Genomic DNA, 19872 nt, shown 5'->3' on the forward strand with positions numbered 1-19872 from the left:
AACACATCTCACCACTTATAGTTTGGTAACAAGCTGCCAAATGCACTTTTTACTAAAAAAATAAAATACAAGAGAATTTCCAACATTAGACAGGAATTATCAAATGCATCCAACAGTGCATAGATATGTTATATAGTTGGTTATCAATGTGATCACAACCACAAGAAACAACACTCAGAATGATACAACACATCATATTGGTCAGAACACGCTACACATATCCAACATAGCTCCAATACCAGGCCTTCTAATATCACACTTCTGACCCAATTCCTCTCACACCAGCTAATTACCAGGACACATAAATCAGAACTCCTTACACTTACTCCACCAAACTGTGAGAGATTGTGCTGTTGGTTGACTGGGGTGTGAGCCCTAGTCAAGCAACAGCCACAATCCATTGCTGGGTGAACCACAAGACGTCACTGATTTAACCTGTGCTTAACCCTGGGTGGCTTGGCACAAACAGTCATCATAAACTTAGAGGCAATGTGTTAAGTATTTATGTAGTACACAAACAACAACACAGTGAAAAAAAACACACAATAAGATTCCCAAAACTATTTAGAAAGAATAGAGAACATGTTAATAAATTGTTTGACACCAAAACCATGAAAATCCAATTAGGAGAATCATAGTTTTGAATTTTCTAAGTTTTGAGTTCAAAATAGCAAGTCCTCAGTTTTGGAAATTGGCCACCTGGGCACATTTAGCACCACAACCAAGGGTACAGGAAAGGATGGAGACCTCTTGGGGGTTTAGGACTCACTCAGACCGGTTCCAGATGCAGGTTTAAGATGGTGGGAGCCTGTAATGTCCTTGTGACTCAGAATAGGAGTACAGCTAACTAGTCACTTCTGAAGTCCTGGGTGCAGGTGGTGATACAGGGCTCTACAGCAGGGCTGGCCTCTGAAAGTTCCAAGCAGGCATCACAGGAACATCACAGTCTGGCAGAGTGCACAGCAGCAGGCAGTCACCTGAGAGTCCTTCCACAGGTCCAGTAGTGAACTAAGGAGCAGGTCTGAGAGCCCTATTTTTATACCCTAGTGCCCTGCTCCTAGAATTTGGGAGACGTTTCCAAAAGAATTCTCTGAAGTTCCAGGACTTTCTTGCCTCTCCTGCCCTGTCTCCTAGCTGGCTGCACTGACAATTCAGGGTAGTTAAGCCTATTGTGTTGTGATAGAGCCCAGCCTATTCAGTTGCAAGTGGGGCTGTGCTTAGCTCTGCCCTCTCCCCAATCAAGTCAGTTAATTTCCCATTCAGGCTCTGCTAATCCCCCTATTGTGTGTCTTTCTGGGGTGGATTCACAAAGTCCTAACTGTCAGTTACACCCAGCCATGTGACCTAAGCCGGGTTACAGGCACACGGGGCTAAGAGCAGGTAAATACCAACTTTTTAAAAGGGGCATTTTCAAACTTGTGGTGATAAATCCAACTTTACCATTAAAGAGGGGTTACCATTACAAGTTCATAGGTACCAAACATTACATATCTATCACCTCTGGGTTAGGAGGTACACCTTATTAATTCAAATAAGGAATCCCCAAAGTAATTCTGTAGGAGTGTTGTAGTTGGACTCCCACTCCTAGGCAAAACTGCTGGTTTAGGGATGACAGCACTTTTGTTTGTAGGAGACTAGGCCAATCCTACAACAAGTCACAACTGTTAGCCCAACCCCCCTGGCTCACAAGGAGTACCCCACCAAAAACCCTTACAGTAAAAGGTGATTTCTGGCAGCCTTACACATGGACTCTAGAGTGCAGCATCTCAGGGAAGTCATGGTGGAACGGAAGTTGTCTTTTTCTCACGTTAGCAATAAGTCTCAGTCATACACAGGCAATAAAGGAGTTGCAGGAGATTTTTCAGTATATTTAGTGAAAAGGTTGCAATCTACGAAAAAATGCATGAGCTGCAGTGATTAGGTAATGCATGGTAAAAGAAGCATGGTTGTAAGGATGAGAGTCCTGAATACAAAGACCCCCACCAAATTGCAATAAACATAAGATGTAAAACCCCTAGTATAGAGAACCTAATCCCTAACCTAACGAGATCTATGTGTGATAACCCTAATCTGCCAGTACCGTGTCCATGAGAAGTGCCCCCAACCCTCATTACCTTGGAATGAGTTCTAGGTCAGACTCCGTGGTTAGACGAAGGCTGAATCTGCATCAAGGCAATGTGAAGCATAGATGGTGTCAATAGCATCTGGTAGGAAGCCCTCTGATAACCTTCTCTGTGTGAGATGTATTTATACAGACCTTGTAGGACCCCTGACACAGGTATCTTCCCAAACAATAGATAAGGGACAGGCTTGTGGTTGCAATTATGTAAACAGTTGCCACCAACAGTACATTATGTTCCTATCACACATAAGTGGTAAATGGACACGATGTGAAAAACCTACGTACATCACTTAATTCTGATGCTGATAGTGATGCCTTCACAGAGTGGGACTGACAACGTAAATCAATACATTGCGCTAACTCTAAACAGATGCCATCTTAAAAGAAATAATAAAATGAATAGGCTAAGACACAGCAGTCCAAGTAGGTTAAAAGTCACTAGGTGACGGGGCACAGGCCTGCAAGCCAGAAGGCTAAGCTAAACTCCTGAGACCCATTAAAACTAAACAGGATCCACTACAGGAGGGGTAGGCCTCACAGTAGTGAAAAAAGAAGTGTTAGAGTTTTTCACTACGAGGACATGTCAAACTAAAAAGTACATCTGATGATAAATCTGACTTTACCATCACAAAATGTTTATCATTACAAGTTCATAGGTGCCAGGCATAACATATCTACCATCTCTGGTTTAGGAAGTACACTTTAGTAAATCTAATAAGAACTCCCCAATGATACATGTCCTGCCTTGTAATTACACAGCATCCTGCCCTATGTGCTATGTAGGGCCTACCTTTGGGGTGACATACGTAATAAAAGGGGAGTTTAAGGCTTGTCAAGGGGTTTTAAGTGTCAGGTCGACATGGCAATGGGAGACTATCTTCAGGCTGCAATGGCAGACCTGAGGCATGTTTTAACGTGCTTCTCAAGTGGGGTGGCACACAATAGGTACTGCAGGACCACTAGTAACATTTAATTTACAGGCCCTTGGTACTCTACAAAGGATATAGATGTAAATTAACTATTCCAGTCAGGTATATGCCAATCTAACCGTGCTTAGGGGAGAGAGCACATGCACTTTAGCACTGGTTAGCAGTGGTAAAGTGCACAGAGTCTTAAAGCCAATAGAGCAAAACTCCAGGAAAAAGTAGGAGGAATGCAAAACGTTTGGGAGTGACCCTGTAGAGAGGGCCATTTCCAGCACAAACCAAATAGCCAGATGATGGATATCACTGACTTGTGGCACTAGTACTAAACTCAGTTAATGCACTCACATAAAAAGACAGCAGAGGCAAGCCAGCTAGGCAAGACATAAACTCATAGTTTTTTTTAAAATAAAACCTCCATCCCCTCGTGTTAAACTCCATAACACAGAGGTCTATTCATTATTAAAGCACACCTACTTTGAACAAGAATCAGAACCACAAATATACTATTGATTTTATAGTTCATAACCCAACCTGGTAGTGCATTCTGGTGGTCTCCCTCCTCCATATTCCCTTTGTTGGCTTATGTCCAGGTATTGTCATTAATGTGACAGAAATGAAGTTTGTAAAATTCAACCATGGTGACATACATCTAGTAGGCAGAGGCTGCTGGCAAGAAGAGAGCATGCTCTTTTGGTTGCCTGTGACAAATAAACCCTGTACATTTGAAAAGCCTTTTTCCGAAGTAAACAAAATAGCACTGCCACTTCACTTGGAACGTGTATGAGATTTCTTAGCATTGACCCAGGTTTTGCAAGATTCGTATGTGTGCCTGAGGACCTGGGAGTCCCTGAGAGAATGCATTCGAGCTGCTATCTGCCACTGGATCTTTGGCATAGCTGCTTGTGCACACTATGGGGAGGTGTGACAGTATCTTAGCAGCTGTATCAGTTGAACAATAGATTATACACTGCATACATGAATTTACTGGGAATGCACCCAATAAAGGGCCAGATGTAGCAAAGGGTTTTACCCATTCTGTGTCTATGGGAAAATGTGTTCGTACATATGGCCCAAAGTCACATATTCTTACTGCACACCCTAATGACTTGTCTAACTTGTTGAATGGCCTGCCAAGGTTTTTCAATAGCATTCAGACGCAAAAAATCTAATTATCCATAGAGAGTGAGACAGGACTGTTTGAAAAAGGGACAATCTAAAGCGCAGCTTTATTCAAATAAGAATATAACTTCCTTCATACACATGGACCACAAAATAATTTTTCACTCATGGACAATGCATGTGTTAAACATTATTAGCTCAGAGGCACAATAAGGCAGCCTTCAAACAAATTATTTGACAATTTACCTTAATTACAGAGGTGTGGCCACATCGGTTCTTGCTACATTTATCTACCCAACCCTACCATTTAAAAAAAGGGTTAGTGTATAATGCTGGCATCTTGTGTTTAGCTGGAACAACAATGGTGGATGGAGTACCCTTTCCGCTAAATTGACTCTGAAACAATCTGGTGGCAGAACTCCCACTGCATCCACCAATGGAATTATTAGACCGATGGCCTCATAGACATTGTGCCATTGGACTACGTACCTGGCATAAAGTCTATATTACGTAACCCCTACACTGTAAGAGATACCCCCAGGATGTACTGGTAATTAGTTTTTGGTGTTCAAAAAGAAACTCCTGCTTTGGGAGTCCTTGATGGAAATTCCATAGATTCAGTCCATGAAGCAGAAGTTCAGTGACTTCTTGGGAAGATGCTTATAATAAGACCATCAAGAAGCTATATCAAAATCACAGATCAAGACGAAGGAACAGATGGTTGCTTAGCAGGCAAGAATGCTTTATATATTCAAGAATCTTATTATTGAACTGTCTGCTCCCCAGTAGATCAGTAATTATAAAAAAAATCCAGCCCTGGACTAAAAATGGTCCATGCAGAGGCTGTCATCATTCTGATACATATTGTCGGGTCTGGGTTCCAGATATATACAATCCTTCAGACTTGGAAGCTCACCACTTGCAAATAGCTTGAACCCTGAAGAAGGATTGTAGTAGAAACAGGAGGGGCATAGGGGTATGGAAAGAACAATAACAATTAGAGTTCCAGTTCTTTGTACTGGGACAGTTATCATATGTAGGAATAGCTGTAGTTAAGAATCTGGCAAGAACCTAGAGGATAGTAAGTGAACAATATCTACTTTCTAGAATGATATGAGGACACATGTTTTGAAACTAAAGAAGCAGTGTGATGACGAAATGGCTTAAGGAGGACTGCTGATCCTGGGTGATGATTCCCGTGGCTCATACCTGTCAACTAGACTAAAGTGCATAACCTCCACAGGGCACAGTGTGTAAGCATTAAACAGAAGCCCTGGGTCTTCTCCTTGCACCCTTAGAGCACTGTCTCCGCCATATTGGTGCTCTTCCAAATGGTCACAGCATACACCACATTCTAGGTGAAGAATTATATGGTGCATGGGGACCGCAGGGCTGGTTAAAAGGCAGCCCGGAGCCTGAATTGAATGCTACCAAGTACCTCCTGCCCTTTGTGGGAATCCATGCTCCATATGTCTGATTTTAATTCCATGGGGTCTTGAGAGATACAAGTGCTGTTTTTTAGATATGGTCAACACGTGGGAAACCTTTTGCTGCTGCCCAGAATCACTGATAGTTGGCATATTCTGGCCTTGGGCTTTTCTCCCTGTTGGGTGCAGTGTTTTCTCTTGTCTGATTACTCAGTTTAGGAAACTGTAGGGTATAAAGTCTCTGATACTGTAGAACTCAACATGGATCTTGGGTTGCTTGTGTTCCAGTTCAGACAGAACCTGGCTTGGCAGTTCGTGCTGGACTACTCCTATTGGAGCACTGTCAAGGATGATTTGCATATAGATGGGTCTATTGGAAGGTAGCATTGTGGGCAAAAAAAACGAATGGGCTGGGATGTAGCCCGAATAATTATCAGTGGCTGAGATTAATTCAAGCAACCCTCCCATCACTTTTTTGTTTGCTTCAGTGTGACTCACTAGGTGTGAGGGTATGGTTGTTGGTCCTGTGCTCACTTTGCCTCTGGGACCAAGATGCACCTCACTGAAGAGCTCTAACTAGGGCAAAACCGCTCTTGGATTGCCTGTGTTTCAGTTCAGAGAGAAGCTCTCTTGGCAGTTCAGGCTGGACTGTTTCTATTGGTGCAGGGTCAAGGCTGATTTTCATATAGCTGGATCTAATCTGAAGTGGCATTGTTGGCAAAAAACAATAGTCTGGGATGCAGCCCAGTAATTATCGGTGGCTGAGATTAATTCAAGTATCCTTCCTGTCACTTTTTTGTTTACTTTACAAGAACACTATTGGTATAGGAAATTGAGAAGAAGCTACATAATGTGGCACTATTAGTTGATATGTAGAAATGACAAGGTGGTAGAGGAAAGGTACTGTGATATGGAGGCTAGGTAATGTATCATGATATTGACGCTGACATGTTTGGTAGATGAACAATGCAGGATTATATCACAAGGAATGTGAGCAGGCTTCTTCTGGGGATATTTCACCTACTTGTCCTCCAGCTATATCTACTGGCTTGTGCAATACCTTTGTCTGTGATCCTTTCCAAGCCTGGCACATAACAGATTCCAATGCTTCCTCTTTCCCTCTTTCCGGGGACAACAGCACCCTCCAATGCATCCCCATACTGACAGATCTTGTACAGAGATATTTCAGAGGAGCAATGCAATTTATTTGGGTCATTAGTGCTGATACTTTGAGGGTACAGTTTGAGATAATGTCCCAATGTTGTAAAATAATCCTTCAATTACAGTGGGAGGTACTGCCACCATGTTGTGAAATAATCCTTCAATTGTTTGCTCAAATCCTGCTTCATCCTGTAGTCTCTGCCTTAGCTGAGACAGAACATTCAAACCTGAACCAACTGACATCATGTTCTAAGAATGCCACACATCTCCCACCTTTACAATAAATAATAAGATATGCACTTATTCCAACTATATGTACATATACATAGTTAAAAGATAGATAAGTGACATTTATAAGAAGCAAATCACAGTTTTTATATAAATCTTTTTTTTGATTTGGTATAGTCCTTCAAGTACCCTGGTATCTTGCAATTTCTCATACACCTCCTTACACCACGCACCACATCTGCCTTTCCCAGCTCATCATTTCTCGTCACTTGCGGACCCTGAAAAGGCTCATACATGGTAATTTCACTTTTCAGTTCAAATTCCATTACAACTCTTATTGGTTTCAAGAACTTGGACAAGACAGCACCTTTCTATGGGTTTCTGATTTTTAGCATATACTCAACTCGCCACACAACACTAATCTTGACAACTTTATGCTCATCATACTTCTGCTGTTTTCCATCATTTTCTTCTCTGTCCTGCATATCCACTTCTCTTTACTCACATCTTCAGCACTTGCATCCATTATTTTCTCCTTTACACAGGAGAAAAACACTATGGTTATGGTTGTTCCTTTCCTTTCTCATACCACTTACCATATGACCTTTGAATGGTTTCCGTTAAAACTTTATTAAACCTTTCCACCATTCCATTTGCCTTTTGATGATATAACACAGTCTTCTTAAGCCCAGTTCCTCTCTCTTTCAGAAGAACTTCCACGTTGTTTTAGACCAGTTGTACCTCATTGTCCATCAAAATCATTTTTGGAAAGCCTTCAACAGCTGAAAATTCCTTTCAAGAACTTACTAATATCCCTTGTCTCCAATGAATTCACTATTGCCTCCTCAGGCCAACATGAAAAAATATCAATAACTACTGGTCAAGAATGCCACAGGTGTATCGCCAAAGAATCTCTTGCACCTCATTTGGACAGCCTATGACTGAAATGACTCTTGGTCTGTTGCTATACTTATGCCTGCATGGCACTGACATAGGACAAATATGATGCGTGAGTGACGTTCAGAACCATGGAAACATTAGAAAGTGCACCACAGCAAGAGGACATTGAGGCTTAAGATCTTCATGACTGAGTACTAAGATGGATGTAACATTCTGAAACTTCTCTTGGTAAGCCTTTCCTGATCCCTCATATTTCTGTTTAGGTAAAGGACTGAATACTAGTATCAGTATCTATACCTAGTAATTTACTGTTTAACTCTGTCTTTTTCAGCTCCTTGTTTTGTTTGTCCTTGGTTTTCCACCACAGGACATCCACTTGCCATTTGGAAGCAATAGATGGTTGGGGATGTACTTGATGTCACAGAATAATGACAAAAACACTTTTAAAATGTTTTAATTCAAGCTTTGATTGAGCACTGCAATACGATGATATAAAATGGTTGTTTACAAAGGATTTATCTGTAGCACCCAAAACCTTATGAGACCAATGTAAAACCAACATGCCTAGAAGAGACCAACCACACGCGTCTGCCCTCTGGAAGTTGTTGAGAGGAACAAAAGGCTCCATGGTAAGGCAACTGTCAAAAACTAACAAAAGTGAATCTGCAATTGAAATGTGACCACATAGGCTGCTGTTGAGTGTACTGGCTCCAGTTGAAAATGCACATACTGTGACTTCCACCTTCAGATAGTTCGGGTCTTGTTGGCAGACCGAAGGTACTTTGAATGACATTTAGATGGAATTTAATGAGATTTTTCGAATTCTGAGAGGAGGTCTGGGCTACAATCAATATGATCCTGAACCAACTATCAGAATGATCATCTAAGTTTCAGTTCTGAGATTGCTGCCTGGGCAGCTAAAATGGATTACTTCGTCAGAAATGGACTTGTAGAGCTATTCTTATGTCTTTTTGCATTATGGAATTCCAGCATCAACAAGAATTGTGACGCTCAGGTTCAGGGTGTCATTCATGTGTCTGTCTTCAAAGGTTCATAGTTAAAAGAAGAGAGGTGTAAACAAGTAAGAATCTATGTATCAATATTGTCATATCAATATTGTCCCATCATTTCCTCAATGTTTACTTCATTTCATTCTCTCTACCTCTCCCCTGCCAGTGCACTCAGGGGCCCTTAAAGTGGCATAAATCAATAAACAAATAACACATTCAATGGAACATTACACAGCAAAGGACCAAAATATCATATTTAGAATATCGTTTGGCGTAAATATTGTATTTTAAGTATTTTATAGTATATTATTTCTCCATCAGGTGTTCATAATAGAAAATCTACACCCAATAGGACTATGGGCCTTATTACAACTTTGGAGGACGGTGTTAATCCGTCCCAAATGTGACGGATATACCACCTACCGTATTGCGAGTTCCATAGGATATAATGGACTTGTAATACGGTAGGTGGTATATCCGTCACATTCAGGACGGATTAACACAGTCCTCCAAAGTTGTAATAAGGCCCTATATCTTTGCAAACAATATTTTGATATATTTGATATTTAGAGCACAACATTTATTTCAGATTGTATTTTTGTAGATTATATTCTGGCGTACAATCACTTAACATACCTTACTGAGATATGAAATGTGCACAACATTTGCCTTACTGATGGATTTTGTTGGAATGTTGGCTGTAAATGTGGACCTAGTTGGTTTGAGAATGTTGAAATGTTCGACTTGTTTCCTGCTTATGTCTGTTTGATTTAAAAAGAAGGTGGTAAACATTTTAGTTGCAGTAGTTTTTGCAGATGTGTGTACAATGTACCATGTACACATGCATGAAATGTGAACTTTTCTCGGATTCATGATGTCTTTATGTCTGTTGGATTCCTTTTTGTAAATATTTCTAATTATACTTGTTTTCTATGCCTTTTTTCCCAGTGATCTAATAAATACCACTAAACAACATAAAAGAAGTAAAAAAAAAAAACAGAGCAGTGGAATTGCAGATCACCTTTTATATATGGGGTTACCTATATGACACAGGATGATCATTCATTCTGCCTAAGAAGCATGCAATAAGCATTGACTGCAGTTCCTGCTAGGTTGCTCCACTGTCTGAATACAGTCATTAAAAAAAATCAGAATGAACCTGTGATGTGGAATTTTTTCTATATTACAAAAACGAAGTAAATCTCATAATATGTGCCATTTAAATTCTTGGTTGATCAAAGCAGTTTTGTCTCTGGTTTGAGACACACGAAGGTGGGTGATGGGACGTTATTTTGGACGTAATCATGCGATGTTTTCCATACAAGAAACATCATTTTTTTTCCAAATGACCCTACACTGAGTGACATTTCTTAATTTTACTTTTCATATTAAGCTTAGTAAACGAACCAGCCTCAATATGAATGGCTGTAGTATCCACCTCGGTCAAGGTTTCTTTCTCATTGGAAGCTGTATTCTGTGTCTTACTGTGAATATGCGCACTGACTGCCAGCGACAGACACCAGATAAGGCCGTACAGGACGACTTGAAGCTGTGACCTCCTCCTGGAGGTTACAGAGTCCCCTTCAAAAATATTACCTCGACTATGTACATTCCCATTTGCACTGGGGCTAGGTGTGTAAGAATGTATGTCTTTAAGTTGGTCTTATATGTTATTTACAGGACTATTGCCTTCTGGTGAACTTATCTTAACCTCCAGTTTCATTAATTTAGCGTTTCTGTATTTTTGATACAAACTGTTTTTCCCCTTTCTGTTGAAATTTTGTGACTATGTAACTTTCAGTTTGAAAACTCCATTCTTCTTTTAAATCTCTGTTAAAATAGGACCCCGAGCAACTTGGCTCAAGGCCACCATATCTAACAAATTAACATACTTTCTTTTCCTTGCCTTGACAAGGCTTCTTGTATCTTACCTCACTGCTCAGCTGCTAATCACTGAGTCCTTTCACAGTGTCTAGCACTGGACAGACTAAACATTGCAAAGTTACTCATACAATGGAAAATACGTACCACAACAGGCAATGCAAAAAGACTGCATCCATCAGTGGTGCAGTTGTGTAGGAGGAGCTCAAGTATAGAGTCTTTTGACTATTTCTACCATGGATGTTACAAAGGGGCGATAGCAGACTTCTTTTCCCAGCCTAGTACTGGAGATGTTAAAGACCGTAAATGTATTTTGTCACACTAAATAGCAGAAAGACTCATTGATGGCCCTAGACATACTAACTAGTATAACTTTGTTTGCTTCATGATCAGTCTTGCAACAATTATTTTTGAACTGCAAAATCTACATATGAGGTGGAGGAAATCATTTGCAAATAAATATCCACAAATCCATACATGGTAAATTGAAATAAGGAGTAGGCCATTTGGTTGATGTTTTAGTTGAGAATATGTTTTTGCCCAGTAATCGGAAAGAATCCTTATCATATGAAAATGAGCAACAGGAAATAATCAATACTCACCAGATCATAAAAGATAAATGAGCCAAAAGTTAAATCAAAGACAAATTGTATTACATGCTGGATCAAGTCAACATGTCTTTGAAAGTTCAGTTCTTCCTTAAAGTCCTTTGGTGTTGAGTATGAAAAGGACTAATTACGTTCACTTGTGATAGGTTACAGGAGAAGAGTACTCATTCCGTACAATATTTGTACCATACATCAGGGACAAAAATAGCAGATAATCCGAAGCTACTTTCATCCCATATTTGGTCAACTATCAACCATTTGACAACACACTCCCCTTTCCAACTCAAAAAACCCATTGATGAGCAGGTATTGTTGTGGGATGGAAAGCAGTTCTCTGGTAGCCATACCTTTTTACATTTATTGTGACCAACCCTGATGAGGATTCTGATGTGGTTGATGAATCACGAAACAATAACTATATTGTAAAGGGATAGAGGTAGGAGGGACTCTTGGTTTTGGACATAAACAGAAGGTCATCAAGAAAATGGATAAGTATGTAGGCCCCATGATATGAGATTAAGATGAAGATGTGTTATTATATAAAGATGGAAAAACTCATGCTTTGGAATACATGGATAAAATGGAAACCTCTTTATTCTAAAATAAATTAACTGACATGAATAGAACACAGATAAAAGCCTATTAGTTCATAAACATCAAGGAAAGAGGACCTTCATTATGCACAGGGGAAGCCTCTGCAAACGTAAACAGAAGAAAAGCATCTTAATATGATAATGAAAGAAGATGACGCACAAAATGTATGGAATAACGAGTGTACAATGACATAAAAAGAGGTAAGGATTTATGACCAATAGCGTCATGAACTCAAGACGAAGAGGAGGACTGGGCTAGAAATTGAAAACATAATTTGCAGCTTATGCATATGTAAGTTGTGAAGCTATGGCAAAGGCTTGCAGTGCATAAATCAAGTTTTATAATAAAAGGTGGCATATAAAATCTTAATTAGTTGGTATGAATGTCCTGTGAGATAAACTTTAGTAATAAACCTCATTAAGATAACCAATAGATCATCACTTTACAGATGAAGAAAGGACATTTAAGTGAAATCTAACAGAACTGGGGGAGGAGGAATGTAGGATACAGAGCAATAGCAGATGTGTTGTGTTACTGAGGTAGAGTCTCTTAGTACGGCGATACAATATAGCTTAGGATTTGGAGGAAGGTAAGGAAGCACAAGATGTGAAAGTTCACAATTAGTTTTTTGGCTTGTATGCAGTGTAATCAGTATTGTGGTATAGACACACAGATGGTCTCTCTAGAAGTAAAGGTGATGAAGAATTCATGTTATAGGGAGGAGGATTTAAAGTTATGCAATATCAAAACACGGAAAGTACTTAAATCATATAGCATTGATGTATGATCTCATACTGCTCTCCGTAGATTGCGGTGCGTTTTATAACACTTTGGACACAGGTTATGAGGCTCAATTTTCAGATATTAAAGATGGTTCTTTTGCTGTCACTTAAGTGGTGTATTCTTACGATCTGATAAACTGATTACCCCCATCACTCTGTCCATTAAACATTGGTCATCATTGCTTTCCTCAACATTGTTTAGACTAACTTTTACTTTGATATGGCTCTTGCATCTAAGCAGCCTAAGACTGGTGTTAGAATAATACATTTCTCAGGTTACTGTAAATATCATTTGAAGTAAAGGACAGTTCTAAATAATAGCTTGTGAGGTTATGGTAGTGAGTAGTTGTGTTCAAAGTGATTCAACGAATCAATGACAGAGAAACCTAATGAATGAATGAGATATGTAGATTTAAATGTCCAGAGAAACCTAATGAATGAATGAGCTATGTAGAGTTTGATGCTGAAGTAGGATTCACATGATATGAGTATGTAGGAATGGTCACATGATTGGGAGATGGAGTAATTTGCTTATGGTTTGCAGTTATAGGAGTCAGTGCACGATATGGCAATAGACAGCAAATTTCATGATATATAAAACATGAATCTCATAGCAAGGAGCCTTACCACATTGAGTCAGAAGCTGAACGTCCTAAAGTAAGAGTGTACCGAGGAACCTCTTGGTACAAAATCATAGGAAGAGCATTTATACAAACATCAAATATCTACTGAGCAATAGGTTTCTTTCATTCAGACCCAGCAATGACATAGTTATATATCATTCATATAGCTATGCCATTCTCATTCCCATAAAAATATACACGGATAGACACTGTACATTGTATATGTACATATATATATGGAGAAGGTTTTCACAACAGCAATCCATGTGAAGAGTAGTCCTGGTGCCTACAAAAGGGATGTTGCCATCACAGTACTGCCGACATAAGGGATACAGAGTGAGTCTGGCATTCATACTTAGCACAGTATCCTATGTCTAGTCTACTGAAAGCTTGTATCCAGACAACCAGGTTTGATTATCTGCAGTTTAGTTACAAGCACAATATGCAACCACACGCAATGATCTGGCACGTGTTGAGCAGTCCAGTGACTGTACATTAGCTATTAATTTCCCAACAAATCACACTTTCCAAGTTTCGAATCACTTCTGGGTACAGCTAATTGTGAGCAGATAATGGGACTGGCACTCAGGTTCAAGAACATCCACACTCATGCTCTCTCTCTTGCTGACAAGCTGAAAGACATGTACACAATACCCATCCTGTAGTCAAACTTATTTAGCTCATATAGGAGTACAGATGCTGATGAAGAGACGTCTTTGCTCCTCTTAGACACCAATAAACACTAGATCAGATACACACTTAGTGTGGCAGGACCCATGATTCATTTGCACAATTAATGATCATCTCACGGCATGCCTCTGTTAATCTGGGGTCTTATATGGAACTTGAAGTGTCCATTGCAGGTCACGGTCTCATTAAACAGATGCTTCTCTCTTGTTCACATTTTCTGTGCACAAAGACACTGTGTTACACAGGACAAATGTTTACATTGAGCTGCGGGCATCACTGGCTATACGAGGGACCCAGATATAGCACAGGGACCACTGCACCAATTTGGGATGTGTGGAGAGCGGAAGAGGAAGAGAGGAGTTCATGTTGACTTCACAAAATGTCCTTGTTTCTCTTCAGTATTCCCTGCACATAGAAATAAATCAACAGGGGTTGTCTGTCCGTTTCATGATCCCCAGTGCACTCTGGGAGGTTACCAGAGAATAGAGTTAATGAACCGTGAGGCCCCTCTGCTATAAGATGAGGCACAACCATCAGCCTTGGAAAAGGAAACAGAGTTAATAGTTCCCCCCCAAGTTTTAGGGATCAGTCTGAGTAGATGATAAAGCCAGAAAAGGTGCTGTACTTGTTGTTGTTTCCACCGTGGGCTTTGCCCCCATCAAGCTTAACGTAGACCTCGTCACCAGGGTCCAGGTGCAGAATGACACTGTTGCTAGCATAGTCGTAGTTCTGGTCGGCGTCCTGGGCGATGGCACTTGCCCTGACCTAAAGAAAGGAGAGAGAGAGAGAGGTACAAAATCAGGCCAAGTCACCAGAGCAGCAGGAGTATGAAGTCCACCAATCCCCACTCTTTGGAATAATATATCACAATGATTAACCAGCTGTCTTCTACCTACATCTCATAATACACGGAGTTCAGGCCCTGTCTTGTGATACTGTGAGATATCTCTGAATAAGAGAAGATTTCTATACAACTGAAACAAATATGTGCAGTGTCAAAATCCTCTTGATTAGTGACTTATTTGTGGAGGGTGGAGGCAACCATCTTACAGTGCTTTGGATTTGGTCCCTTTCCAATGGTACAATGTTTGCGCTCAGTCCATGAAGTGAAAAAAGCTAGGTAACTCATGTAAATGTCTTCTTGTTTCTGCTATGCTCAGAGATGGGCTGCCTATGCCAACTCATCTGGATTGGCAACTGATACCCAACTTTGAGAGTCATCTGCAAAAAAATTGTGATTCAAACCCAAAAGAAAAGATAATGGAAGATGAATGAATGGTATAAAGGGAAAGGTGCAGGTCTCAGAACATAACCCTGGGGAACACTGAAGTGAATAGCAAAAATGGAGACAGAGAACCCTTCCACGGTTGGGAAACAAGCCCAAATGAGATCAGTCATACCTAGTGCAGAGAGAGAATTCAGTACCTTCTCTTGCAGTACCTCACTTGTCCTCTGCCATGTTTGCTTTATTTTATCACTAACCTCTAAATAGCTTATGGAACCGTTTGTCTCAGACCTTCGTGAAGTGGCCAAGATCTGTTGACAATTTCAAAATAATTTATAATTACAAAAAGGTCTGGTGGAAATCAGGTTGAGGCAGTACATCCTCCCAAATATAAAAACGCAGGCATAAGTGCTGGCTATCAAAAGTATCAAGAGAGACCCAAGAGTCCAAAGAACTCTCCGGTTCAGGATGAAAGTCCCTCACCCACAGGATAGATGGCATATCTTATCTTTGGGCCCTTCCTGGCACTGATCTTAGAGATCAAGGTACAATACACTATATTTTTGGGGAGCTCCATAGTTTAAAAAAAAGATAAGGCGAGAGCCACTATCAAAATGCCCTAGGGTTTGAGGGCATGGGTGCAGAGGGGAATGAAGGGGGTAAAACTATCTCATTGGTGGACAATGTGAATTAGTAAAGTCCCCGTGAGTAGGATTGAAATGATGTGAGTGTTAATTCAAGCCATTTGCGGAGGTCAACATGTTTCTGCTATTGCAGCTCCGTAACAGAGTTGCAAGTGGCATTTGTCAGGACAAGTCTGCCCTTTCTTCTCAAATAAAACACAGAATAAATAAGGAAAAATGGTTAAGACCTGCTTTCAAGAAAAAATGTTTTTTGTGGGATCTTGTCTTTGAAGATTCAGGATCTATTAAATCTAAAAACAAAACTCTGACAGCCGTTAGGTAGTGAAGCTATCTACATCACACTTATTTTGAGGACACGCATCTCATAAGACAGTGTTCTCACTTGTGCCAGAAAAAGACACCAAGCCATGTTGTGGTGGGCACAGCACTCCGGGCACCAACAAATCACACTTATAGTGCTTACTTAAGATGTATGGTTTCAGTCTTGGTTGTGGAAGATGTCTAATATAATGGTACTGTGGTAAAAAAAAAGGGAACATGAATAATCATGTCAGGGCGTGTGAGATCTATCCCCAAGCCAGGTATATATTTTCTTGAGTGGTAAAGGATAAGAAGTCAATCAGGTCATATTTTATCATGTCAGTACAGCATTGTTGGATTCCATTTCTGTGTAGTTAAGTACAGTAGTACATCAGTTGTGTATCAAACCTTCATCAAATTTAAAGGTGTTGCCCTTGCTTTGTGGGACACTTTGGGTGGTATCATTCTATGATGGTAAAGTTGTTTAAGTTAATGTACTATCTCTAACCAGGATTTGACACCTTGTCACAAAAAATGCCCCAAAATAGTTCCAAGGTCGTTGAGCTTAGCAGTATGCAACCTGTGTCTAAGCTAGCTAATAGTTAGAGGCCAGTTATGGGTTATATTGGTACTTACCCACAGATGTGCCTATCTCGGATGTCAGTGCCTCCACCAACCCAAGAAAACACCAAGCGCGTAGTGGGGTGGGAACTAATGCGCGCACAGATTCTGTCAGCGTCACCACATTGAGTGGATTGTGCATTGTACGAGTCCTCTACAATTATGGGATTAGAAGTCCACACAATAATTATGTGTTCTTTCAGTGTAACGGTAGAGGCAATGTGGATATAATCACAGCTTTTAAGTGTGCAATAATATTTTATTGTCTCTCTTGACTCTTATGGAAGTCAATTTAAATAGTGCCTTCTCATGGGTTTATAATGCGGTCTACTGGTATGTTGGCATTGACATCCTCAACTTCATTGGTACACCATACCTCCAACTGTTCACAACCTTTATCTCACCATCCCCAAGATCCCAAATATCTCCCTATGTCCTACTACCTCTTGCTTTTATGGTCTGAGATGCTCTACTCCAAGAAGACTTATGATGACAGTCAACCAGCCACTTCTAATCCAGAAGCATGGCAAACATTAGCTCAAATATTCTGTTTGATTGTCTCCAAGCCATCATGAAAACGTTTATGAAAGCCCCACATGAACAGGAAGTTGTCCCTTGCAACTCAAGTGCTATGATGACACAATTGTTCTAATGCTCATCCTGAACCTGATCCAACCTGACCCAATCGAATGCCCAATCTGATTCACTGAAGCTCTACAGACCAATCGCAGCCTCCCCTGTAATGCTTAGCCAGGGTTCTTCAGACTGTAGTTAACATCCAATATCCTGTTTAATAACAATGTTGGACTTAGGTCCTCCTGGTGTCAACTGTACTCTAATTTCCCCGCTAACAAAACATATAGGCACTTATTGAAGTATCCAATAGGTCTTGCACTGTGCTATATTGAAAACTCTCGAAACAAGTAAATTCTCTGCCTACTCGAAACAGAACAACTTACTTAGTGACTTCTAGCCTGAAGTCTGTCAGCGACATGGAATGGAAACTACACTGCTGAAAATAAGAGATGATTTGTTGACCACATTGGAACATGACCAGACCTGTGCAGTGATTCTTCGCTTGCAGCAGTGGATATGCAAAAGGAAAGGAAGAAAGCATGCTATACATTTAAGCTCATCCATGCTGGCAGATGATATCAGGGGTTCACCAGCAGTAGCCTGGAAATCGACCAAGACCTGCAATTCAGCTGACAGGAGGGGTAACGGCAAATGGTGTAGAAGCAACAGCAGTGGATGTAGCAAAAGCAGGGAACGTGGTGAGAAGGACAAGCAGTAACGCACAAGAAGATGGTGCAGTGCGCTCAAGATAAGAGTCTAACTCCACAACATCACACTCCTCCACTGGAGATTGTTCCCACTCAGCACCCTACCGTTCTGATGCCTGGCAGCAGAGCAGTTGGTTACAGAGCCCGTCTATAATCGGGATAGTCTGAGGCATACAGCGAACAGAGAGTAAGATAAGTCAAAAGAAGCTCCCAAAGTGTCCAGCACAGCCCCTCCTCAAGTGACTAGACAGTGACAATTCCCAGTGATCCCCATTCCAAACTGAAGACACCCACCTGCTTTTATGAGAGTATCACAGTGCTAGGACAGTGGCTGTGTTGCCATTGATGACCCTCGTCCCCTGCTGACCTTCTGAACATAAAACAATAATTTCCCAATATTCACGATGATTGTCAGAAATTCTGCAAAGCATTGCATATTGTATTTGAATGTTACAAACCTTATTGGACTGATGTGAGTTAGTTGTCACATCGTTTTGCACTGAGGTAAGTGCACTTGCTTGAAAATAGTAAGTTGCTTCGTCAGTCCCATGGTTATGCTGCCACCTTCTTTTTTTTAAACAAATTGTGAGAAACTGGGGCTGATTGCAGAGGCCCCCTAACTTTTTGCCCCCATTTTCCACTTTATGCTGGTGTTTTCCTGACTCTGATGGTGCCCTGGGTACTGCTAACCAGTCCCAGGGCCTGTGCTCTGTGTAAAATGGATATGCAAATTAGGCTAATTATAATTGGCTAAGTTAACCTACCTATAAGTCCCTAGTATATGGTAGGGCATGTAGGTTTAGGGACCACAGCATAGGTGGTGCACACCTAGGTGCATTGCTGAGGTGCCCAGTGTCATTTTAAAAGCAAGCCTGCCTTGCTGGCTGCTTTTAAATTAAAGTTATATGCAAATTCGACTTTGGAATTAAAGGTACTTCCAAAGTCTTAAACTACCTTATTTTTACATATAAGTCACCCCTAAGGTGTGCCCTATGTGCCCCTAGGGCTGGGTGCCATGTAACTATAAGCAGGGACTTTATAAAAATAGATTTATAAGCCCTGGTGAGGTAAAAACAGCCAAATTCGTTTTTCCCTCATTGAAGTAAATGGCCTTCATAGGCTAGAATGGGCAGACTTTATTTTAAATTTTAAAGTCTCCTTAAATGTTACATACCAAGAATTTGGTATCAAATTGATTGTTATAATAAATCCCACAACTTCCAGTTGTTGGATTTAATATAACTAGTGCAGGTAAAAAGTTTAGACTTTACCTAAAAAGTTGCCAATTTCAGCTCTGCATTGTTTTTGCTGCTGTGCTCTGATTGGCCAGCCTGCAGCAGCTTCTGCCAGGCTACTTTAATGAGGTGTGAAGTGGCCTGACTTCACACAAAGGAATGTGCTTGGGGGAGAGAATCTCCCCTCAGCAGATGGTGAGGCAGGAAGGGGGAGGGCTGCCAAACTGGTCTTCAAAGGCAGAGAAGGACATTTGCAGCACCCAGCAACACCCCCACATCCTGCAACCCCAGACAGCTAGGTGCCCCCTTGATTAGATTAGGAGAGGGCAGGAGAGGGGTGTGTTTATGATTTTTAACCACACCAGTGGGTGGGCTCAGCCAGATCTCTCCTCCAAAAATCAGATTCATCCATTTTGGATTTTTGGAGACTGTTGCCTTCTGGGATGGATTTTTGCCACACTTCCCAGGAAGTGGTCATCACAGGGGGACGACC

General features: G+C 40.8%; 1 protein-coding gene across 1 annotated transcript in view; it reads right to left on the minus strand.

The window, feature by feature from the left end:
• Positions 1–11958: 11958 nt before the first annotated feature.
• C1QL1 (complement C1q like 1) overlaps positions 11959–19872 on the minus strand; it is a 273105-nt gene continuing 265191 nt past the window's right edge. The window contains exon 2 of the mRNA XM_069237944.1: positions 11959–14836. Coding sequence (XP_069094045.1) covers positions 14657–14836 — 180 coding nt within the window. The 3' untranslated portion in view covers positions 11959–14656. The remainder of the gene's footprint in view (positions 14837–19872) is intronic.

This window comes from Pleurodeles waltl, chromosome 6, assembly GCF_031143425.1.
Source record: "Pleurodeles waltl isolate 20211129_DDA chromosome 6, aPleWal1.hap1.20221129, whole genome shotgun sequence".
Lineage (NCBI taxonomy): Eukaryota > Metazoa > Chordata > Amphibia > Caudata > Salamandridae > Pleurodeles > Pleurodeles waltl.